Genomic DNA, 26,432 nt, shown 5'->3' on the forward strand with positions numbered 1-26,432 from the left:
ATATGGTATTTTTAATGTTGTATCCTAAATTTATGTAAGAGGATCTGTTTGCTATTAAACACGTGTCACGTTTCACCCCAGAGGTAGCTGCATTTCCAGAACAGGAAACATGATTCCTAGTGTTTAGAAAGCATTTTAAGATTTTCCTGCATGAAAGGTGATTTTATCAATGTACAATCAAGGTCACCACTTAATGAGGAGCAAAAAGGTGATACGTACTTGACAAAGAAATGTACCTTTTGCAGATCAATATCTAGTATGGACTACATATGGAAAAAACCCTTGCTTTAAGTCTGCTACCAGCAGAAAGGTGTCCTCTGCGTAGTATTAACGTAAGGGCAAAGATGATAGATAAAAATAAATAAAAATAAAAAAAAATCAGCTGGTTTAACAATTATTCGAAGTTAACATTTATGAAGGGACTAAAAACAAATCCCGGCCCTTTACAATCATCGCACTACTCTACCCCTTAACTGAGGTTAGCCAGCACCTTTGCGCTTAACTCTAGTATTAGCCAAGGCAAGAAAATGTGTCATGCTACAATATGACAGAGAAAGAACACGTGGGGCTTTCACACCCTATGTTCCAAAAAGTTAAAAGAGGAAGTAACTTAACCCAGCTGAACTTCCAGTCCTACTATTTATTATACTAAAGAGAATCATTGTCACTTGATAAAACCTGGTAAGAAGACTCATGAACCCTTGATACTCAACTTCCCCTTCTCCAGCTTTTAGTATTCTCTATAATGTGAGAGTTAGAAAAGAATTTGAAGTAATCTGTACAATTAAAAAAAATCAACCAGCTGCTAATATTTTAATAGTCTTCCTAATTTAGTAGCACAATAATTTGTGTTTTTTAAAAAAATGATCCTAAAGTTCTACGGACATAAAAAATTATGCCCATAAGGGGCAATCCACTTTTAGCAAATGAAGCATCCTATTGTCTTAAATACACACAGTTTTGTGACTAAATTAGGATGTCACATAGGTTGGAAGGAACATGGCCATTATTTACTTAATTTTCTACACGAAAAGCATTTACCATCTTTTCTAGAAATTACCGTTAAAAGTATAATCTCCCCCTGAATAGACAACCTTCCCCTGGGACTTCCCTGCACCCAGGGAAAGAAGAGCAGACCAAGAGGAAAGGAAAATCCACCCGTTAAGTTTGATCCTGGACACAGGAAACTGATCAATACACAGATTGCAAAGTTAGTGACTTTCTTCTCTCCTTGGAGAGCAAAGTCAGGCAACCAAACGCTGGGACTGTTTTCGCTCGGCTTCTACTTCTGCTGAAGCTAACCAAGCTACACCCTGTTCTGATGGCTTTATTTTACTCTTGTGAGCCGGCTGCACAGTTAACCACAAAAGCGATTTGCCCGGTTGCTGCTACAACCGCAGGAGAGCTCGCTCTCTTAGGCCTTTCCCCAGGAATGCGTTGTGTTTACGGGGAAAGCAGCCCCTAAACCCTTTTGGTTGAATGTAACCTAAGCCCTGAGGACAATGCTGCAGAGAGATTTCCGGAGTATCCGATGCCTCCCTCTAAAGGAGACGCTACTAAAAATACTCCCTGGGATGAAATCATCACCTGACAGTATTTCCCTTTTCCCCCCGCTCTCGGGCTGCCCGTGCAAGAGGCAGACGGGTGGTCGCATGCAGCACATGCAAACGCAGGGCTCTCCCCTGGTCCCCCCCGTTCAGCAGCAGTTGTGTGCTAGAGCCCCGCGCTGCAGCAGCCTTGCACTTGAACTTGGGCTGTGCAGTTGGCAGGACTGCAGGCGGAGCGCCCTTACCGCATTCCTCCGATGTCTCAGCATACCTCCGGCGGGGGCCGCCTCGGCCATCGCCTTTCTCCCCCGCCTGGCAGCCCGGCCTGGGGGGAGCCGCTTCTCAGGAGGGGCTGGAAAATCCCAGCCGCCGGCCGGCTTCCCGCAAAGCGGCTCCCATCGCAGCCCTGCAAGCAGCCTCCGGCCCCAGCGCCCCGCACTGATTCCCTAGGGTCCCGCACGCCTCATCCCCGTTCAACCCGGGGGGGACCATCCGGTGTCGGCTGCTGGAGCGGACCAGGCGTGCGGGGCCGGCGATTGACTCGTGCCTGCTCCCTCCGGGAAGGGCTCCCTTTTTCTTTTTAAGGTGGAATGCCAAAAATCTTCCTCGGGTTAGGGGTAGTTCATTTATTTGGGCGCTCTGCTGGGAACCCTTAAGAAAGCACAACTCCATCCCTGTACCTGGGGAAATACCGTAGTTCTTGCATTAGTGGGGCCTGAAATATGGATTTTTAAAGGATGTGCCCAATTATGCAACAGAAAAAGCTAGAAAAGCCAAGCCTAAAGCCTGGGACGTACAGGTAGGGCCTGACTTTCTAAACGGGATGGTACCAATATGCACATACATTGCACATGCATACTGTCACCAGTTTATGCTCTCTGTATGTGTGTATATATATCTCCTCAATATATGGTCCATTCTATATGCATCCGAAGAAGTGGGCTGTAGTCCACGAAAGCTTATGCTCAAATAAATTTGTTAGTCTCTAAGGTGCCACAAGTACTCCTGTTCTTCTTGTCACCAGGAGGATACTTACATCTGCAAATGGGGGGGGGGGAAGAGGTGTTATCTTTTATTGGACCAACTTGTGTTGGTGAGGCACAAGCTTTGGAGCGTACACAGAATTCTTCTTTAGGTCACAGAGCTCTGCCTAATAAACTGGGAAGCTTGTCTCGCTCACCCACAGAAATTGGTCCCATAAAAGATATTGCCTCACCCACCTTGGCTCTCTAATACCTTGGGACCAACATGGCTCCAACAACGCTGCATACCCCATGTCTGCAGTTAGACACATACTTGAAGAAAAACTCGATGTAAACTCGAAAGCTTGCCTCCCGCGCCAACAGAAGTTAGCCCGATAAAAGATATTATGTCACCCGCCTCATCTCTCTATAGCTGGTCAGATCTGCCATTGCAGCCAGAGTTTTGCACATGCACACTTCAGAAAAATCAGGCCCTGTGCATGTTGAATTCAACTTATGTGGTAGTTATTTTACTCCATCATATCAGAGAACAGAAAATGTCTGACTCCAAACTTCGGTCAAGTCCAATATTATGACTGATCATTGGAAAAGTAATCGAATCTCTATTCTTCCTTGTCTTGCCTCTTCTTCCCCACCCCCACCCCACACACAAAGCACAGGGTAATAAGGTATTACATGGGAACATAGACCATAAAGCTGGAATGGACCTCCAGGGTCATTGAAATCAGTCCCCTGCTATCACAAGCAACCCCGTCACATAATCACATTCATAAACTTATCAAGCTCCATCTTAAAACTAGTTAGTTCCCTTGCCCAGTTACATGGGTCTGAGAGAGGCATCTTAAGGTCTGATCCTACTACTGTCTTTTCACAGGCAGAACTCAAGTCTTACAACTTTGTGTACACAGATTTTTCTGTCTTTCATTCTTAGTTGCATTGGGTGTCTCTGGATTGTTTGCACACAGCACTGCCTTAAATACTCAGATATACTGTGAGAGAGTCACCTCTGTCTGTGGATGCAAAAGGAAATGCACAGCACATATCTTATGAGATCACATGCTCATGTATCATTTAAAATGAAACGTAAAGGGCAGGCACTTTTGTGAAAGCTACATCAGGACAGGCAAGTAGAGCTCTCATTCTAAAAAAATGGTTTCAAGCTATTTGAATGGAAAATGCCATTCACGGGCCAGAAAAAGCTCCCTTTGGGATCAATGCAAGCATTGCCCGTGTAAAGGCAACAGGACCAGGCTCTGACAGTCATGACTTATTTTAACGATCAAAAAATACCATTACTGCCACTAGACGCCCATCAGCAAAAATGTCCTTAATGCCATATTCAGCAATAGTTAATGGTCGAACACTTGTTAATACTTAAGATCTGACCTGACAGGGCATCAGCTAGCCCAACGAGATTTTGGTACAAAGTGGTCTAAGTTACACACTCCTCTCGATGAGCTCTCTTTGCCTCATTCTCTATCAGCTGAGTTTGCATATCCAACTCTTCATCTGGAGTGTCTCTTTGCGGGCAGGTGTACACCACCACCTCAGTCAATATAACTTATGTCACTCGGGGGTGTGAAAAAGCCCCCCCCCCATCGCTCAGGGGTGTGAAAAAAACCCCATCCAGAAATGCAAGTTTTGCGCTGTCCACATCAGCACTATGTTGGCCAGAGACACACTCCCAGACTGAGCTTCTGCTTCTCACCAAGGCGGAGTAATTCTGCCGACAGGAGAGCGCTCTCCCGTGGACATGGTGCATCCTCACCAGAAGTGCTGCAGCTATGCGGATGTAGAGAAGAGGTGTAGACTTGCCCTGTATTACGGGAGGAGGTGACGGTGATGATTGTGACCTTTTCAGAACATTTCTTTTCACCTTCCACTGTAGCAAGGTCAGTTTAGATCTGGCCTTTCACTGCCAGCTTTTTAGTACAGACTCCATTCATTATAAAAGGGATTTTTTATATACACCAGTGTAGCACTTTTAGACTACATTTTAATTTTTGCAAAAGACCACGTACTGTTGACTAGCGGGGGGAGGGTAGGGAAGTGTTACTTGTGAGATTTGTTCTGCATCTGAGGGTACATCTGCTCTAGTTAATTAAGAGAGACACATTTTATATACATATATCTGTACCCACATGCTTTATATGGCAGCATTTGACTATGTTTCTCCAGAGGAGAAGGAGAGAAGCAGCAGGAAGGAGGCATGGATCTTAGCTGGATATAACTTCTCCCCACTCTCACAGAGAGCAGGGCAGGGCAAGTCAGCTAGAAGAACCGAAAAACATCCAGAACAGAGCGTGGCAGTTACTAGGCATGCTCAGTAGTTGTTTCTGAGGCTGATCCATGCAGGACTAAGAGCTGTGTCTGCTCTGAAGTCTGGGTCCCAATCCCTGTACCATTTTGGATACAGTCTACAGTTAACCCTATTACATATATGGACACGCACATATCATAGAATCATAGAATATCAGGGTTGGAAGGGACCTCAGGAGGTCATCTAGTCCAACCCCCTGCTCAAAGCAGGACCAATTCCCAACTAAATCATCCCAGCCAGGGCTTTGTCAAACCTGACCTTAAAAACCTCTAAGGAAGGAGATTCCACCACCTCCCCAGGTAACCCATTCCAGTGCTTCACCACCCTCCTAGTGAAAAGGTTTTTCCTAATATCCAACCTAAACCTCCCCCACTGCAACTCGAGACCATTACTCCTTTTTCTGTCATCTGGTACCACTGAGAACAGTCTAGATCCATCTTCTTTGGAACCCCCTTTCAGGTAGTTGAAAGCAGCTATCAAATCCCCCCTCATTCTTCTCTTCTGCAGGCTAAACAATCCCAGTTCCCTCAGCCTCTCCTCATAAGTCATGTGCTCCAGACCCCTAATCATTCTTGTTGCCCTCCGCTGGACTCTTTCCAATTTTTCCACATCCTCCTTGTAGTGTGGGGCCCAAAACTGGACACAGTACTCCTGATGAGGCCTCACCAATGCCGAATAGAGGGGAATGATCACGTCCCTCGATCTGCTGGCAATGCCCCTACTTATACAGCCCAGAATGCCATTAGCCTTCTTGGCAACAAGGGCACCCTGTTGACTCATATCCAGCTTCTCGTCCACTGTAACCCCTAGGTCCTTCTCTGCAGAACTGCACCCCTAGCCATTTCGTCCGTAGTCTGTCGCAGTGCATGGGACTCTTCTGTCCTAAGTGCAGGACTCTGCACTTGTCCTTGTTGAACCTCATCAGGTTTCTTTTGGCCCAATCCTCTAATTTGTCTAGGTCTCTCTGTATCCTATCCCTACCCTCCAGCGTATCTACCACTCCTCCCAGTTTAGTGTCATCTGCAAACTTGCTGAGGGTGCAGTCCACGCCATCCTCCAGATCATTAATGAAGATATTGAACAAAACCGGCCCCAGGAATGACCACATGTAAACTTCAAAGTAGTTTTCCCCTGATTTTTTATATATAAAAATTATGGTGAAGGCTATTTTGCAGTAAATAAAATTTTGCCCAATTAAGGGTAAAATAATCATCTGCTACTAAAAATCAGAACCTACATGTAGAATATATGCCGAGATGGATTGTCTAAACATCAAATGCCCAGAGCAGGGCACAAAAATGTGTACACAGCTGTGTGACTAATTTGCATGAGCACAGGCAAATGATCAGTTGGATATCCAAACTGCTAAAATATGCATACAAATTAGGTACATCACAATACCTGCATTTACTGTGGTGAAAAGGGTCATAGAGATGCCTTGAAAGAGAGACTAGTTCAACAGGTCTGGGATACAGATGTTTTCAAAATCTGAAACAATGTACATGATGACTCAGTACCGTAACAAAACATTTAACAATAACAAGGGCTTACTGCTATCCTTTGGAGAGTCATTTTGACAGACGTCCATGTATCCAATCTTCTATCCAGGATTAGGATAAATTTCGTGTCAGATTCATGTTGACTACAAGACAAGAAAATACCAAGTAGCTAGGTAACATTTTGAGAGCAAGCCATTTCAGTCCCAGTAAAAAACAAACATACAAAGTTCTCATAAATACCCAGAACACAATACCTCTGGCACCTTTCGTAAACATTAAAATTCCATTTGAAACTATTTTCTACAGTTGGTTCCAGAAATAAACTCAACAACCTATCTCACTATTATTTGACAGCAAGTTTGACGTTAGAAACATGCAACGTTCCTCCTGTTCAATGGGAATTTTATTTGCACTCGAGCGCGCTGCGTGTGCCGTTTGGAAAGTTCCTTACAAATCCACATTACTTCGGAGCTGGAATTTGCAAAGGAGCCTAAGAACTCCCTTAAATTCCTTAGAAAATCCCAACCCTAATAGATAACTGAGCAGTATTCTAGTTCTACACACTGGGGGATAACATGGGGGGGAGGGATAGCTCAGTGGTTTGAGCATTGGCCTGTTAAACCCAGGGTTGTGAGTTCAATCCTTGAGGGGGCCGCTTGGGGATCTGGGGCAAAATCAGTACTTGGTCCTGTAGTGAAGGCAGGGGGCTGGACTCGATGACCTTTCAAGGTCCCTTCCAGTTCTAGGAGATGGGATGGGATGTGTTCAGATGAGTCCCTGTCTATGATACAAGTACAACCATATCAAGGAATCTGGTTACAACTCTTTAAGAGTACGTCTGTTTTGAAAAGTGGGTAGACATACCTGGATTAGCGTTAATCTAGCTAGCATGGGGCATAAGAAGCTGTATACTCATTCCAAGACTAATCATTTATTACTACCACATGACTGTCAATATTTGGCAAGGTTATCGTTTTATATCCGTTTCTCCCTCCCCTTATCACTAGTGTAGCCAGATAAGTCTTTCCTGTGAGCACATCTTCATGTAGTACTATTAAATGAGGGCAGCCTTCATGTATGCAAAGTGCAGAGTCATATTAGTTACCTTTATACTCAAAAAAATTAACTGCAATTAAAAAATTAATTGCACCGTTAAACAATAGAATACCAACTGAAATGTATTAAATATTTTTGGATGTTTTTCTACATTTTCAAATATATTGATTTTTATTACTACACAGAATACAAAGTGCTCACTTTATATTATTCTTATTACAAATATTTGCACTGTAAAAATGATAAAAGAAATAGCATTTTTCAATTCACCTCAATACAAATACTGTAGTGCAATCTCTATGGTGAAAGTGTAACTTACAAATGTAGATTTTTTTTGTTACAGAACTGCACTCAAAAACAAAACAATGTAAAACTTTAGAGCCTACAAGTCCACTCAGTCCTACTTCAGCCAGTCAATCAGACAAACAAGTTTGGTTACATTTACAGGAGATGGTGCTGCCTGCTTCTTGTTTACAATGTCACCTGAAAGTGAGAACAGGTGTTCGCATGGCACTTTTGTAGTGGGCGTTGCAAGATATTTACATGCCAGATATGTTAAACATTTGTATGCCCCTTCATGCTTCAGCCACCATTCCAGGGGACATGCTTCCATGCTGATGATGTTCGTTAAAAAAATAGTGCATTAATTAAATTTGTGACTGAACTCCTTGGGGGAGAATTGTATGTCCCCTGCTCTGTTTTACCCGAATTCTGCCATATATTTCATGTTATAGCAGTCTCGGATGATGACCCAGCATGTTTGATTTACGAACACTGTCACTGCAGATTTGACAAAATACAAAGAAGTTACCAATGTGAGAGTTCTAAAAATAGCTACAGCACTCGACACAATTTAAGAATCTGAAGTGCCTTCCAAAATCTGAGAGGGATGAAGTATGGCACATGTTTTCAGAAGTCTTAAAAGAGCAGCACTCTGATGCGGAAACTACAGAACCCGAACCACCAAAAAAGAAAATCAACCTTCTGCTGGTGGCATCTGACTCAGATGATGAAAATGAACATGCATCGGTCTGCTCTGCTTTGGATAGTTATTGAGCAGAACTTGCCATCAGCGTGAAAGCATGTCCTCTGGAATGGTAATGAAACCATGAAGGGACATATGAATCTTTAGCGCATCTGGCACGTAAATACCTTGTGACGCTGTTTACAACAGTGCCATGCGAATGCCTGTTCTCATTTTCAGGTGACATTGTAAACAAGAAGCGGGCAGCATTATCTCCTGCAAATGTAACCAAACTTGTTTGTCTGAGTGACTGGCTGAAGTAGGACTGAGTGGACTTGTAGGCGCTAAAGTTTTACGTTGTTTTATTTTTGAATGCAGTTATTTTTTGTACATAATTTGACATTTGTGAGTTCAACTTTCATGATCAAGAGATTGCACTACAGCACTTATATTAGGTGAATTGAAAATACTATTTCTTCTGTTTTTTTCAGCGCAAATATTTGTAATAAAAAATAAATATAAAGTGAGCACTGTACACTTTGTATTCTGTGTTGTAACTGAAATCAATATATTAGAAAATGTAGAAAACATCCAAAAATATTTAAATAAATGGTATTCTATTATGGTTTAACAGTGCGATTAATCACGATTAATTTTTTTAATCGCTTGACAGCCCTAATCACAACGTTTTAGATTCCCTCGGGATACAAAGCATACTATTACTAAAGTTAAAAATCAAAAGAGGCTCTCAGAACCATAGGAAGAGAAGAGAAGCAGGTAGTGTGACTCACTGCAAATAAAGTGCCAACTTTATGTTTGAATCATCATCAGTCTTATAGCCCTCAACAGGGCTTCACATGGAATAGGTCAAAAATACATCATATTAAATGTAATTTTATAACATTGTATGTATTTGCAATAATAGTATAGAACAGCAGATGTTGCATTCGGTATAAAATTCTGTGGAAATCAACAAGGTTGAGTAGTGGTCTCATATAGTCACATGTCACACCCCCTACCGACCAGAGAAGCATTACTGCTACTTTCAACAGACCCAGAAAAAACATCTTGCTGTGACATGGTTTCCATGAATGCCAAGTTTCAACCATCGCCTGATATGAAACTGCCTGACAGTGTGTGAAGTGAAGACAGAAAAATCTGAGCAAAGTTTGAGAGAGAGAGAGAGAGAGAGAGAGGAGGAAGAAAGACAGGAAAAGGGAACGGGAGGTGAAAGGATATGAAGGAAAGTCAATGAGGAGAGAAGAGGAGTCGGGTGGGGAAGTAAAGCAGGAAGAAGCGGCAAGTAAGGGAAATAGCAGAAGAGAAATGACTAGAGATGGAAATGGAGCCTCCAATGAACTTGCAGCGGCTGGTTCACAACCAGAGACTGCAAGGTCTGTTTGCACATGCCCAACTCTACTAGAAAGGATGTGCTGACACAAGCCCTCTCTTAGAGGAACTGGTGGCCAGCTGGCACCACATTGGGAGTGCCACCTAATATCCCGGGACCCACACAACTATAACACCACTGTATACAACCTAGCTGCACTGGGAGTTTTGCTCTATCAGCACAACTGTGATGAGGGTAGATGTAGAATGCAAGTCACTCAAGAATTAAATAGGGCACAAGAACCCAGCAATTCTTTGTCCTTGAGTTTGTGAGAAAACACATGGCACTTTTCCAGGACAGCGGTTGATGGCCACCTAGCTGTCTTCACCTTGCTCACTCTGTAGCAAGCAATTTGCCAAACTAGGTGAGAGAGAGTTAAAAAGAGATTAAGCATTCCAGGTAACTTCAACCCACCAGGCTCAGGAAGAAGAAATTGTTCAGATCCATTAATCCTAGCATAACTACCTTGTGGGACTGGTAGACTGTCAGCGAGTAAATGTTGCTACAGAAAAACAGTACTGGAAAATGTAGTACAGCACCAGGAGAGCAAGCATAATGATATGGGAAAGTATTCAACCAAATGGCTCTCGTTCCTTTAGTTATTTTACTTCTCAAGGTCTCGCTCTCTTTTTCCAAATTAACATACTCTCCACTTGCACGTGCAAAATATATCCCAAATTATTTGCCGGTGGCATATCATTTTTGAGTGCTGACACCCATCTAAGATTAAGCCAAGTGATTCCATTAATTATTATTGTCATCGGGTAGGTTTATGAAACCAGCAGCCAATAGGGACAAAAATTGACTTTTTATTATGTAATCATGAGGCTTTGCAGGTAATTTCCTCCTTCTCTAACTAGCTTCATTCACAATGAGACAATTGTACCGCAGCTCACGTGTCCGACACCAGATCAGATGGGAGCCTCTGCCAACGAAGCATGAAAGCCGGAAGGCAGCACCGTACCTTGGGACCGAAGTTAAGTATGTTAAGACTTTCGTTAGAACCTCCTCTGATGCTTCAGGGAAATGGGAGTTTTCAGGAAACGTGATGATCCAACCGTTGTCTTTCCCTCGGCCACCTACAAGTAAAAGAACAGTGCTTGTCTGAACAGTTTGTCCAGAAACTACGCCAAGCCGTAAAAGCCCCAATTTAAAACAAAACACGCAGTCCTATAAGCCCAAGTAAGCTGACCCTGGCCAGCCCCAGGTCTCTTATTCCAGTGTGGACATACCCTAAAATCACTTTTGAAAATGGGACATAAGGGGTACTATTTTCAGTGGTACCTCTCTTCAGGCAGGAACGTTCTTAGTTTTTCATCTGATCCTTCCTGAGGAAAGGACCTGGGAACTGGCCCCTAAAACATTTCAGTATTATGGGCCAAATTCTACCTTGGGTTTCAAATGCTCATTTCCCACATAAGAGTTAGATCTATCAAAAGTATTAGATGCTGGGGGAGGGGAGGGTTAACCATATCAGCATACTTAGGATGTGACGGCAAAGAAGTTGGGGAAAAAAGGGTTAATACTTGTAAACTGGCCACAAGCCTATAGAAATATATTCTATTTCAAAGCACCATACTTGTTAATACTCTAAATGTTTGAAAAGTGGAATATTTTGTAGCATGGCTTGAGAAAGAAACTTAAGCTGGTCTTTCAAACTGCCACAATGTTTTATTAACAACACTGCTAGTGGCACCGGTGATGACCTGATGAATATTCTCCTGTGTATAGTATCATTTTGCCAAACAGTGCATAGGTTCACACAGAGAATTAAATTACTTTACACAGAGAACATGGGGAAAGTTTACCATACTCACCAGAAAGAAACGCAAACTTTTTCCTCAAATCGTCACTGATGTCCTTTGCACAAATGGGAACTGTGGTTTCTAGTAAAAATAGCAACAACAAAACGCATCCATTAGTGGAGGCTTATCACTACTCCACTAAACTAAATATTTAAAAGGTCATACCTAAGAATGCAATATGCCTAGGTATATACATTTCTTAACTCATCAAGCGGATCAAATGCCACAATACAGCAGTAACTATCAGGTGTATTAATTATGTTAAAGATGACACGTCAGGGTGTGCTAATGCCTGTATTCTGCAGGACGTAGGGGACATTCGGAATGGTTTTTTGTTTGTTTTTTAAATAAGCTACAGTTACAGTTCCTGTGACAGTGTACCCCATAAGACTTTATGGGGGCGGGGCGCTTATAAATGTACGTATGACATAACTGGAATATGTTTTGTGCTGCCTGTGCCATGTAACATATCTCTGTAAAGGTTATGATCTACTATATCTATTCATCCTATTTGTACATATATATCATTTTCTACTTGAGGTTAAGAATATGGGCTGTATGCTTGCTTGGTTTCTAAGTAAGCTTTGGGAGGCATTTGGTCAGCTTCTTTAGGAAGGAATTCGCCAGGTTAAGTACCTGATCAGGAAACACTTGGGGAACAACGCATCTTGGAATGCTCCAATCCACATAAGAAGTCTTCCTGGAGACATGCAAGATACCACGTGGACAATGGCTTCGGCCTGTAAAGACTGAGTCATGCAGGGACATGTGACTTGCCCAGGTGACTCCAGAACTCCATCTTGGAGCTGGACTTTGCATAGGAGGGAGGAGGAGGGTCTCCACCCACAAGAGAGAGTCTATTTAAACCCGTGGGAGACCCCTCCATTTGGTCTTCAGCTGGCTAAGGAAGGAGCCTCTCCACCCCCCCAGGATACTTGAAGGGAACTGGAACAAACAACAGTAACTACAGGGAGTGTGAGTGATTGCTGGACCCAGGCTAAAAGGAGATTAGCCTGTAAAAGGGAGCATTCTGGAACTGGTGAGGAACTTATCTGTATTTAGTTTGATTAGACATAGATTTGTGCATTTTATTTTATTTTACTTGGTGACTTACTTTGTTCTGTCTGTTACTACTTGGAACCATTTAAATCCTACTGTCTGTATTTAATAAAATCACTTTTTATTTAGTAATTTACTCAGAGTATGTATTAATACCTGAGGGAGCAAACAACTGTGCATATCTCTCTATCAGTGTTATAGAGGGCGAACAATTTATGAGTTTGCTCTGCACAAGCTTTATATGGGGTAAAACGGATTTATCTGGGTTTAGACCACAGTGGGAGTTGGGCATCTGAGTGCTAAAGACAAGCAAACTTCTGTAAGCTGTTTTCAGGTAAACTTGCAGCTTTGGGGCAAGTGATTCAGATCCTGGGTCTGTGTTGCAGCAGACGGGAGTGTCTGGCTCAGCAAGACAGGGTGCTGGAGTCCTGAGCTGGCAGGGAAAACAGAAGCAGGGGTAGTCTTTGCACATTGGGTGGCAGCCCCCAAGAGGGTTTCTGTGATCCAACCCGTCACAGTTCCCTCATCTGCAGCATCCCCTGGTACTTCCCAGCACAGTGGGCTGCACGTTTCTGTTGGCAGCAGCCGTGTCAGAGAATGGTATATTGTGAAACATACAGGGCATTTTATAATGTCATGTTTCTTAATTCTGGAAAAATGAATGTACGCCCAAAGCAAATAAAACTCTGCAGTCAGCCAAGCTGTTTGCACAAAACACATTAGAAAGATTAGGGTTCTGATGCACGATGATTAGATTTCTAAAATTAAATAATAGAAAAAAAAATGCTATAAGCCATCTGTAGTGTACCATGACCCCGTGGGGGCCCTTTCTACACCTCAGCAGAATTTTATAACAGAGAACGTGAGAGAGACAGAGAGAATGAACAAGGGTTTGTGTCCATTAGACTATTATCCCACAATGTATAATTTGTGATAGCTTCAAAATAAAATCACTCAATTTACACTGATTGAAGGTACTGGAAACTAATATTACTATATAATGTATGTCCTTGATAGTGTAAATATGATGATTTTAAACACACCTACATGCCATTAAGTCTTTGTGCTTTTTGACAGTTAAGCTTAACTCTTCGATAAAACTCTGATTTCAGGGATTATTCTCTTGGCTGCTTGAAGTCCTGACATTTTGTACATTCCACTACCTCCTTGGCACACCGTGATCATTTCTTACTCTAATCCCTTTTCTGGCCGCAACCATTGCTTATGGTTTTTTATTTGAGTGTTTCCCCAGCATTCAGTTGCATACCTTGCTATTTTCACTCCCATTCACTTAAATGTCAGTCGTAAAACCACTTATTTCAATGAGACCCAGATTTAGCCCTATTCCTCTTGCTTACTCTACAGAGTTAATTTTTCTTCTGAGGGAATTCTGCGCACAATATTTTTAAATTCTGCATATTTTATTTGTCAAAATAACACAATACAATCACACCATTTGCAATTATTTGCTAACAAGTATTTGAAATGACTTACCAAAAGAATTGAAAATGGTGCGATTATATTGTTAGTGTGTTTCTGTGTTATTTTGACAAGTAAAATATGCAAAAGTTGAAAATTTTTATTTTTTTGGTGCTGAATTCCCTCAAGAGTACCAGGGTTCTGGCTGGCGCAATCTGGGTGCAGGCAGTTCGATGGAGAGTCTGGGTGCGGGGGAGACATCTAGGTGCACAGGGGCTCGGTGCGGGGTTCTGGGTGCAGGAGAGCCCAGGTGAAGGTGGTTAGGGCTCAGTGGGGTGGGGAGGGGTCAAGGTGCAGCTGGTTGGGGCTCAGTGGGGTGGGGGACTCCTGATGCATGGGGTGAGGCTCAGTGGGGGTTAGGGAGGCTTAGTGGGGGGCTCGGTGGGGGAGTTCCAGGTGTGCGGGTGTGGGACCGGTTACTTACAGGGAGCTGCTCCCCCGTCCACCATATCCCCTTGCATCCAGATCCCCCCTACACCCAACCCCCCACTGAGCTTCATCCCCCCCCACACTCAGAACTCTCCCTACCAAGCCCCTCCTGCAGTGCAGAGCTTCCTGCAGCCAGAGAAAGTTTCTGGGGATTGATCTGAACCAGCCGCTCTGTGCAGGAAGGGAAGGGGGAGGGGGATCTCCATCCTCCTCCTCCTCCTCCCCCCACCACCGCCCCGCCCAGCCAAGACTAACATCCCTGGGCAGCCAGGGCAGCCCAGATCTCCTTCTCCCCCCATTGATTTAGAGCTACCCTGGCAGCGAATGACTCCCTGCAGCAGCAGCTGCTTCTCACTACCCTTGTGCTACCCTCGTACATGTGCGTGATAGTCTCAATGTACGTCTCCGGCAGACGGCATGACCCCAGGCATCACCAGGCACTCTGTCATAAGCTTCACAGCTTCCAAATCCTCTGTGCTTCTTTGCCTAATCTTAGCTAATCTATATACTCCTTTCTCCCCGCTCCTTCTTAAGTGGTCCTGCACATAAGACTTTCAGTGCCTGACCCTTCGTTTTTGCCACCGCTCTTTTGGCCATTTTCTTTACCAGCTTGCAGTCCATTCTTGTTCTCTGCCATCACTTAAACCTTTCCTGCTCCTCCTTCACTGCCTCCAGCACATCACTGGATCACCACCATGTTGCCTTGCCATGAAATTTCCCTTCTTTCATTAGAGCACAAGCAGCCTGTGGCCAAGCTGTAATACACGCGGGTATTTTCCCCAAAGCCTCGTTGGTATCACTGGTCAATTTGGTCATTGTCCAATTTCTGCAGAACTTCATCCTTCAATCTGAGATTAATTTCACTACCCAGAAGCCTCCAGAACTTTATCATTTGTTCCCCAACTTGTATTTTGTTCCCCATTAGTCTTTTCACCCAGAAGTACATTACAAGCAATGGGTTTCAGAGGGGTAGCCGGGTTAGTCTGTATCAGCAAAAATAACGAGGAGAGACTAACAAATTTATTTGGGCATAAACTTTTGTGGGCTAAAACCCACTTCATCAGATGCATGAAGTGAAAAATACAGTAGGCAGGTATATATGGGGGGAGAGCTAGCTCAGTGGTTTGAGCATTGGCCTGCTAAACCCAGGGTTGTGAGTTCCATCCTTGAGGGGGCCATTTAGGGATCTGGGGCAAAAATCTGTCTGGGGATTAGTCCTGCTCTGAGCAGGGGGTTGGACTAGATGACCTCCTGAGGTCCCTTCCAACCCTGATATTCTATGATTCTATATATTACAGCACATGAAAAGATGGGAGTTACCTTTCCAAGTGGGGGGTTGGTGCTTATGAGGCCAATTCAAACAGGGTGAATGTAGCCTATTCCCAACAGTTGGCAAGAAGGGGTGAATATCAACAGAGGGAAACTTACTTTTTGTAGTGACCCAGCCACTCCCAGTCTTTAGTCAGGCCTAAACTGATGGTGTCCAGTTTGCAAATTAATTCCAGTTCTGCACTTTCTCCTTGGAGTCTGGTTTTGAAGTTTTTTTGTTGAAGAATGGCCACTTTTAAGTCTGTTACTGAGTGTCCAGGGAGACTGAAGTGTTCTCCGACTGGTTTTTGAATGTTATGATTCTTGATGTCTGATTTGTGTCCATTTATTCTTTTGTGTAAAGACAGTCCGCTTTGGCCAATGTACATGGCAGAGGGGCGTTGTTGCTTTGCACTCTTGTCTCCCAGGATCAATTTATATAAATGTGAGCGACTGTAAAAAGGCTCTGTCCCTTTCCCAAAGAGTTTACAGTCAAAGGCCTCGATAGTACAGTCAGATCCACATGTACAGGGATTAGGACCCACAGGACCCTTGCCTAACAGGACCCCTTGTTAGGCAAGGCACATGCAGATAAATGAATGCAGCGTTTGCCTGCCTAATGATATCAGTAAATACAAATGCAGGACTTGTGTTTGCACTCACAGTTACAGGCTGTCTTCACTGTCAAAAAGATGCATTTTCCCACCAAGATAGCTAATTTGCTATAAAAGTCTAATGGAGACAAAGCACAGGTCATTTTTACCTCACTGTAGCTAGTCAGGGTCAACCCTATACCCCACACCTAGGGATTGCCTTTTTCGCAGTAAAGACATAGCCAAAGGACCAGGGGCGGCTCTATGTATTTTGTCACCCCAAGCACAGCAGTCAGGTGGCTTTCGGCGGCATGCCTGCGGGAGGTCCACTGGTAATGCAGATTCGGCAGCATGCCTGCGCGAGGTCCGCCAGTCCCGCGCCTTCGGTGTCCCCGCCACTGAATAGCTGCCGAAACCACGGGACCGGGGGACCTCCCATAGGCATGCCACTGAAGGCAGCCTGGCTGCCGCCCTCGCAGTAACTGGCAGGCCGCCCCCCGCGGCTTGCCGCCCCAGGCACGCGCTTGCGGCGCTGGTGCCTGGAGCCGCCCCTGCAACGGACATTGTGTGAAAAACTGGCCCACAGAATAAACTACTACGACAATAAAAAGAAAGCAACAAAAGATTTACAATAAATGCACCCTTTGTTTGCCTGCATTTAGGAATAGGGGCAGAAAGGGTGGTTTATTAATAGCTCTCAGAGAACACTGTTTAGCAATGGGGAGTTAACCTTAGGGTGGTAATGAAAGCACTTATTTAAAAAAACAACAATGTCTTTCCAAGTCAATGTTTAATAGGAAGGCACTTATTTATCAGTTTGCATTCTTACCAGAGTAGAGACAGGTTACAGTGGATGAAGCAACTCGCTCCTTCCCACTTTGAGTTGTGCAAATTTTCTTGAGAACTTTTTTCACTGAAAATGCATATTTGGGCAACCAAAACATTCTGGTGAATTCGTGTCAAATTCACCAAATTGTTTTGGTCAAGAAGAAGGGGAAAAAAGAATTCTGAAAATCTGAAACATTTTGCTACATGTTCTAAATTAAAGGTTTTGATTTTTTTCTTCAAAACAACTTTTCGTTTTGAATTTTACTTCCGCTTAAATCAAAAACAGTTTAAAAACTTCAGAACCAAATAAAACTGTTCACATGACCCAAAACAAAAAAAGGGTAAACTTCCTAGTTTTGCCAGAAAATTTAAAAATATGTATATATATTTTGGATCAAACTGAAACTCCTCCCCGCCCCCGCCGATTCAGCCAAAACCAAAACCTGGTGATTTGCACAGCTCTATTCCCACTGACATTTAGATTGTTCTTTTCCTCCAAGCAGGGCCGACCTTAGGGAAAATGGCAGCCCGGGCAAACTTGTATTTTGGCGCCTTTGGCCCCTGTGGGCACGGTGACCCCCCCATTGCCCCAGCCTCCCATGGGATCCTCAATCTGCCCCCCCCTGACTCCTGCACTCTGTCCCCATTACCCCAATCCCTGCACCCCCTCCTGCGCCCACATGGGGAAACTGACCTGGATGCGTGGAGCACATAGTGCTGCTCCTCGCTCCTCCCCTCACAGCCCCCTGGGGGAGCACGGAGGAATGTTGGGAGTGAGGGGTGATCAGCATCTGTATGTCATCACTCCCCCCCCCCCCCATGTTTCTCCACCAGGAGGGGGTAGAGAGAAATCTGGACGCCCCCCACGTGGCACTCCCCTGCCAGACAGGAGCAGTTTCTAACCACGCCAGCAGTGCCTCTGCACTGCCATATGATACCCCCCGGACCATAGCGCCTCTGGGCAGTTACCCGGGAGGCCTACCCCTAAGGCCGGCTCTGCCTCCAAGAGAAATATCTGTTATCTGAAAAGCGCATGGTTCACCAGCAGCTGTACTGTTAGCAGGTGCCAGCCTGCCCACTCTTGTGCCTTTCCCACCTGCCAGCCTCCTAAAGATCAGCTATGCTACAGGACAGTAACTGGAGAAAAAAAATCTATTTTAAACAACAATCCCTGATAATGAAGGCTATTTAGCACTAGGGGCTTGTATTACTGTAGGGCCTTCCAGTCCCAAATGAGCTTACAACGCTGTCGTGCTAGGCACTGTACAAACACATACTAAGAGACCATCCTTGACCCAAACAGTTTACAACCTAAATACATGAGTCAGACCGACAGTCGTAAGAGAAAGAGTTCCCTAGAGTCAGAGGTGGGACTAGAACCTACAACTTCTGCCCCCCACATCAGTGCCCTACCCACTGGACCACATTGCCAATAAGTTGAAAGCCACTTTTTACCTTCGAAGCATTGTGCAAACACTAACCAATCAATCTTCACAACACTCTCTGAGATACAACTTAAGTGACCACTTAAAGCCACATACACAAAAGTATGGGTGGCCTCGTGGGGGTGGGGGACGGAGGAGAGGAGGGATATGGCAAGTGGCAGGCAGGGGGGGCCTTCTGGGAGTGGAGTGGAGAAGAGGAGGGTCTCAGCCAGCCACAGGGACCTCCGGAGGGGGGAGTGGAGTGGAGAAGAGGAGGGACTCACCAGGCAGTGGCAGGTGGTGGGGGCCTTGGGGAAGGGGTGGAGCAGGGATGGGAAGAGGCAGAGGGCAGGCAGGGCCACCACAGCCTAGGTATCCGGCAGCAGGTGGCATCGGCTGTTTATATTATTATTATGCTTATTATACCCACCACATATGACACTAAGGATAGGGAATCTTTGTCAGAGCCAGGTTTGGAACTCAGCAGTTCCTCGCTAACACCATGCCTTCCTCTCCAGCAACACTTTATTCACTTACATGTCAAGTCTGTTTACAGGACAAAAGCTACTCCTCGCTGTCCATGGGGGCAGCTGAACTCACTAACAGCTAGTGTAACCAACGGCTACACCAACCCTGCACGAAAGAGAGTGCCTCTCCCACCTTGGCTCAGCGTAGCCAAGGACAAGCAGCAGCAGAATCACTTGTGGGAAAGTTAGGGAGATGGGGAGAAGAATCAGGGATTTTGTTGAGTGTCCGGCAGCTGTGGGAAAGGACAGCAGACGAGATTGGTGGAGAGAAGGGCCCTAGAGCTGAAGATTCAATGGCTGGGAGGGAGTTTGAGTTGCGACTCATGCTTAGGAGTCAGGGTTGGGGGTAGGCTCAGCGACTGACAATGATGGAGGCCCAGATTTTCAAAAGTAACTAGCATTTTTGGGTTTCCCACTCAAGACACCTCAAAGGCGCCTCACTGCCAGAGGGCGGGTACTCAGCGCTTTCTGACAATCAGGCCATTTTAAGGTGTCTCAACTTGGCCACCCAAAACCAGTTACTCTTGAAAATCTTGGCAGCTAAGCGTTAGGCACTTATGGGAGTACACTCCCTTGCAGAGCCTTAAGGGTTAAGGGAAGTCAATGGCTAGACAAAAAAATATACAAATGAGAACACCACCCTTTTGGTAAAGGTCAAAGCATAACAACTTAGCGATCACATTCCCATTGCGGCTGTCACATCGCCAGCTTCCCTCTCTCACTCAGTTTGCATTCCTCACCACATTCACTTTCCTGGGCAAATACTAGGAAAAATAAAGGCCTGGCACCCAATTCACCCTGCCTAAACCACACCAGGTAGACATCTGCTCTCAGATGGACCGTATCAGAGCAGTGCAGATACAAAACTGAACCTAAAAACAATACCACCTAGTAGAATCCTTTATCCTGTCGTATCTCACACGGTTTTACACACCAGACTGACCTCCATACCAAGCAGGTATTACTTCCACTTTTAAGGTAGCATCTAAAAACTTACTCAGAACTGGAGGGTAGATTGCCTGTAATAACATTTTACTCTTCATTTTTATATGCATACCCAGCTGAACATATACAAAATCGCTCTGCAGCCATTGCTGCATTCAAGGAACAGAAGCTGAAAGATTCCTCTGCCAACAGGATTGTTGCTACAACACAGGGTTTCTGAGAATGTGTGAAGTCAGGCGGGGGAAGGAAGGGGAGCACGGCAGTGGGGGGGGGGGGGGGGATTGAGCCTTTACTCCTCAGCCGGAGAGAGAGAGAGAGAGAGAGAGAGAGAAAAAATATGAATCCGTAGTTAAGAGAACACTGTTGAATCTATTTCTGTCCTAGCTGGTTGGTTTTGTGCAGCCCAGAATCTTCGGCTGAGTCCTCTTCCCTTTTGACTGTACCCCGGGCTGGATTTTAGGATTTGTACAAATCAAGGCTGTGAGAACGATGCCCATTCTTAGAAATCTTTCTTTTCAGGATGATCAAAGTCCATCTGTCCAGGTACTTAAAGCAAACTACATGGTTAATAAGGAGCTAGATTTTGAGCCTTAACTCTCTCTGTTCACATACACAGGCCCTCTGGCTTCATTAATATCCTTTTTAAAGGGTTCCCTCTCCCATTGTTTTCTTTCCTTTCTGAACTTCGCTGTAGCCCACACCATCTGTAAACAGCAGCTGCCCCACACACCTGCCAGGCTGACACAGTAACTCATTACAGTTTTATGATATTGATCAAGCGTTCTTTGGAACAACCAAGCCAGCTCTAAATGTATTTAATTGGAAAGGAGTAGAACCGTGTTTTATTTGAAGGCTGCTGCAACACTGTGGGAAGCTATAATAGAGAGACATTAAACCATGAAGAGAACTCCTTGATCATTCCCTGCTTGCGCCTGCTCTGAAGAGGGAATATTTGTCTGGTGGGTCAGAGGAGCCCGGGAAATGGGATCATTGCATCCTATTACCCCTTCTCTCACTGTATCAGCTTGGGCCAGCCACTTAATTAACCATGCTCTGCCTCAGTTTAGTCATCTGTAAGCCTTCCCTGCCTCAGAAGGCTCCTGTGAAGTTACTGATGTCTAGAAAGTGCTTTGAGGCCACCACATGAATGATACTATGCACATGCAAAATATTATTGCTTCAAAGGCAATGCGCCTGCCAGAAAAGACTATGCATTTTGCCCAGCGTGCAAGGCAGAAGCTAGTTATTTTAAACTATATACTATCTAGACAATCTATGCAACGTCCTACAATGAATTGCACACGATTGAGAAAATCTACGCAGGATGTTAAAAACGTACTGTGTTAAATAGGAGAGCAGTTCTTTTCCTAGCCTGCAGGGAACCCATGATGCAGGCGTGCTAACACAAGCAGGCAGCTGTTTCTACTGCCATGTACTCCAGGCTCAAACTTTGAACCACGGTGGTACTAAGCTTTGTGAAGAACACAACACGCACACAGTGCCCTGGAGGCTCAGAACGCACTGACACCCACTGCCTAGATGTCAGTTCTGCCTGCACCTCCTCTGCCTCCATCTTCTCCCACTCCTGGCCATGCGGCTGCTTTCACCCCAACCTTATGGTTGGAACTAGGTCCACTCTGTTCCTTGAAACGCACCTGTATTACTAAGCTGACCACCTCACTTTTGGGGCACTTTACTGAATTTAATCTCCTGCACCAGGCTTGTTTGGGCTAGATGTATGTGCAGTAGTTCAGGTACCTGCTGTGGCAGGAACCCTTGAAGAACCATAGAAATAAACACACACATGGCAATGCTCCTGTCAAACAGGTGTGAGCAGGACGTGTGCCCTCGTTATCATCATGCAGGAGGAGGGCAGAAAGCTGCCCATATTTCCACAGGCATCTTATTTTCAAGGCCTAAACTCTCTATTTTAATATTATGTTTTTATTAATACTCCTTGGATTATGGGACCTATCTTATTTACAATAGGGTGTAGGCTAGTGACCTGAGCACATGGCTGGTAGCCAGGAACTTCGTCATCCCTAGCTCTGAGACTGACTTCCTTTGTGGCCATGAGGCAGATCACTTGTCTTCGCTGCTTCGGTTTCCCCATTTGTAAAGTGGAACAATCCCAGGCCTCTCAGGGAGGTTGCTTGACACTCTATTTCTGGCACAGTGCTGTCTTAGCCCCAAAAGACCCTCAAGTTTTAAAACAGCCCAACCTCCAACCATCAGGCAGGCATGGACTATGCGGGTTCGTGAACGTGTAGGATGATGGGCTCTGTCAGAGTTTCAATCAAAAGGTCTGTGCTTAGAACACAGGTGTGAAATACAATTACATTAGACTCTTCTGGGCAATTGGATACAAACAGGTTTCCTTAACCCGCCGGACCTGTTTGTCTGTATCTGGCAAAGGACTTCAGAGCTCAAAGCTGCGGTCTGGCTGGATCTGTGCTCCAGCCTTATGTCCAGCAGGGAAACTACCTCAGCTCCTTGATTAGGATCTCCCTTCACTCCTTAAACGGTGTACGTCTAATCTGCATTGGCATCCAACGTATACAGCATCCTTATTGTGGGGAGGCAGAAGGAACTCCACAGTTAAGGCTGCAACTGAGTTTGCATTATGAACTCCCTAAAATCCACAAACAAATGGGACCATCAGCCTCCAAATCAGTAGGTGAGGTCTGGGGTGGAGAGAGAATGTTTCTACCACGTTGGAAGCCAGATGGCTCACGGGGGTTCTGTGACAGCAGCAGAAGAGAGAGACGGGGTGGCATGGAAGTGACCTTTGGGATGCCAGGCAGGAACTCCTGGTGGGAGGAGCTTGGGGAGTCTCCCAAAGAACCATGTTTTGATTTTAGTTACACTGAATTCACCCAGAGCAACTTGGTGTCAATAGCCTTACCCTGGATTTACACCAGTGTAAGTGGGATCGTAGTCTGGCCATAGAGCATCAAAACTCTGGGCTGCTTCACCCCACGTAATGCACACACACATACGACAGGGATGGACACCCAAGAAAGGCATGGATTTTATTAAGCAGATCCCTCTCTTACCTACAGTGAGAATGGGATTATTACACAAGTTTGGCACCCACAATTGTGGGCCTGTTTGCACGCACACTTGTCGTTGCATACAATTACTGTAATGAGCCATTTGCAACAGCAGTTACCTGAGCTACGCATCCACTTGCAGTAAACGCATGCACAAATAGGCACCAAACAAGATGCACAGTGGCTCACCTAAGCCCCAATCCTGCAAAAACGTACACACCTGCTTAACTTCCCACACACGCAGCTAACCCCACTAAAGTCACTGGGGCTACACAGCTGAATAAATCCGCACAGGATCGGGGTCCTAATGCATTAAGGAGAAGTCTTATATATCCATTAAAAAAAAAAAAAAGAATATGAGAACAATTATTGCTATTTAACTCAGAAGTGATCAGAAATTCAACGGCTGCTATTTTATTCCAAAGTATCGCAGCCGTTCTCTTTACCAAGCTACAGTAGCACAAAAGATATGGTAAAATATTGATGACACGGTCTCAGTAGCTCTGAATGCTGCAAACACTGCCTGCCTGATAGCAGATCCTGCTATAGCCGTCTCTACCTGCGTTTACAGTTCGCAGGCTGCAGTGCCCCAGGCTATATAACATCTGTAACCCTTGCAAGTAACATTCAAAAAGAATTTCCAGTCTTGAGGCTGAAAGCCTAATTATAGCAAATTAAAACCAGAGTTTCATTAGCAGGCAAAGATTAGCAATTAGATAAATTAGAAAAAATGATTTTGGATATTAAAGATATACTTCATCAATGCTGGGAAAGCCAACAAGCACCATCGGCTGGTTCTGTCAAAAATACCACAGCAAACCGCCATCTGTCACACACTAATTGAAGAGGAAGATCCGTAAAACTCAGGAATCGCTGACAAAAGAAAACTGGCTCATAATCTACTCTGCAACCACACAATGTTCAGGCAAATCAACCCCCAGGAAAGGTTAACACACGCCCTGCACCTTCCAAGTCAGTCTAGACACTACTTTCTAATGGGCCAGATTGTGCTCATGGTTCCCCACCCACCGCCCCGCTGAAGTTAAAACCACGCTCACACGGTTGCATGCATGTAGGTGCTGAGGAAAATCAGGTTTTCAAATGCCGCGCAAGGGGCTTTTCACCACGTGGCTCCCATTGGCTTAATCGGTGATGCCATCCCGGAGCATATAAATTGGCCTCTACCAAGTAGCCCCTAATTGATGGCAAGATGGGGCAGAGCTTTTACTGCACCTAGTGAGAGTCTAGCATCCACCACAGCCTACCTCTCACACCATGGCTGCGTACCCAGCCAGGAGCCATTATTACCCACACCCACCAGCTGCGAGAGAGTCACTGCTCAACCAGTTGCCCTCCTCTCCGCCCCTCATGTTAGCCTCCAGCAATTAGGAGAGAGCTACTGTCAAGACAAGGAGACCCAATCCAGGCCCATTACCAAAGAGGACCTGCTCACCACCCAACCAGTCACCTCCGGCCAAAAGAGCAGAAGATGGCCTGCTGTCCTCACTGCTGATAGACGAGACCATAAGACAACCTGTCTGCCACCCTTTCTGCTGCCAAAGACCTGCTGCTAGGTAGGGAAGCACACAGCGGCACAGCGGAGTAACAAGGTGGCTCAAGGGCCACAGGGCCGGGAAGTGTGGGGAAGTGCATGGCACACAGGGAATGTGTCTCCAACTGAGGTGGATGTTTACTGAGGGAGCCCCTTACTGAAACGTTAGCAACGCCTCACCGGTCATCAGCTTTCCATGTGGTGCTGAGTTCTGTGGGGCACTGGGAGTCAGACAGGGCCTGCAGAGTTGTAGCAGCTGAGCACGGGGTGCTCACTAGGACGTAGGTTCTCCAACAAATGCAAATATACCAGCAGCAAAACAGCCTCAGTAAAGCGTGCCGGCTTCCCAGGCAGACCCAGCCTTAGGATGGCAGCAGCCAGTCCATCATTCTGAGGTGGTCCAGTCGCAGTCCATAAAGCCACCCCGATTACCACCGAAGCACCCTGCAGGGCACACAGCGCCCGTGCGGGGACCGAAGAGGGCAGCATTCCTTACATTCGCTGCGGAAAGGCACTCCCTGCGGTGTTTGCCTCCAAGAAGTGGCACGGAGGGAGAGCTCTGAGGAGCTCCCTGCTGGCCATATCCCCTTGAGGCCATGAAGTAGCACCAGCTCAACCAGCCACCTTGCTATCAGAACAATAGCAACGGCATTTTGCCCCATCCCTATGTGGGGGGAAAAGAACTCCCTGGCTCCTTTCTCCACTGCAAATGCATCTCCACAAGACACAGGAGAATACTGCACCTTCACCTCTGAATACTTCGTCCTCCTAGCTGTTCATCCTACCTCCCATGCCCTGATGTCTAGATCACCGAGACATCTGGGGAACGGACAGCACATCATTTTCACACAGACGGGGAGACATCCCATGGTTTCACGTATAAGGGTACCAACCTCTGTAGGACGCAGTGCCTGAAGTAAATGGTAACTTCTAATAATACTTTGCACTCTTACAGCCTTTCATCCATGGATAGCAAGGCACCTCACATTCCTGAATAAGCCTCACAACAGCCCTGTGAGGAAGGAAAGCATTATCACCTTTTTACAGAGTGGGAAACTGAGGCAGAGAAATTAAGTGATTTCTCCAGGCCACCCAGCACCGGTCTAACACTTGACATTTTTGTTGTGTTTTAACAGCTGTTCACTAAGCTGGTTGGAAATTCTAGTGTAGACGCAATATGAACATTTGTTCCTGGACACAAATACTTCTCGCTAGTCATTCCCAGGCTGCAACCTGGGGTGCAGTAGAACTGACGATAAGCTTCTGTGCCCTGTCGAGGCTAGAATTTATACTTGGGTTAGTTAACATGAGAGAAAGCAGAAGTAAGAATTCAAGCGTAAACACTGGCAGTCTTCCAGCGGGTGAGTCATGCATTGATTCCTAGACCTCTTCTGTTAGAGCAACATCCAACACGCTGATCTATGTGTGTCTAACCAGACTAGCTCTCTGTCTGCACCCAGCCTAACGCCAGCTGAAAATTGGGAACGTTAAAAGCCAAGTCAGCCAGGTATGGATTTATGTTTAACAAAAGAAATGCAATAAAAGTTTCTCAACTCCCACAGTGCACATTCATACTCACCCCCAGTAAATAGTGGGGGCATTAAAAAAACTTGTACTGAGTTTTTTACATTAAGCTTAAATCAACGTCTGAGCTTCAGCCAGCTTTTAACT

At 45.3% G+C, this 26,432-nt stretch overlaps 1 protein-coding gene across 2 annotated transcripts in view; it reads right to left on the bottom strand.

Annotated features, from left to right (window-relative positions):
- LOC117882838 (proto-oncogene DBL-like) overlaps window positions 1–26,432 on the bottom strand; it is a 91,335-nt gene that overhangs the window by 59,503 nt on the left and 5,400 nt on the right. The window contains exons 2-4 of one of the 2 annotated variants that reach the window (XM_034781675.1): window positions 11,577–11,645; window positions 10,724–10,838; window positions 6,402–6,492 (exon numbers count right to left, since the gene is read on the bottom strand). In XM_034781675.1, coding sequence (XP_034637566.1) covers window positions 6,402–6,492; window positions 10,724–10,838; window positions 11,577–11,645 — 275 coding nt within the window. Of the gene's footprint in view, window positions 1–1,792; window positions 2,061–6,401; window positions 6,493–10,723; window positions 10,839–11,576; window positions 11,646–26,432 lie in introns of those variants that run through there. The other variant, XM_034781676.1, reaches the window with a different exon arrangement.

The sequence above is a fragment of the Trachemys scripta genome, chromosome 9 (assembly GCF_013100865.1).
Source record: "Trachemys scripta elegans isolate TJP31775 chromosome 9, CAS_Tse_1.0, whole genome shotgun sequence".
Taxonomy (NCBI): Eukaryota; Metazoa; Chordata; order Testudines; family Emydidae; genus Trachemys; species Trachemys scripta.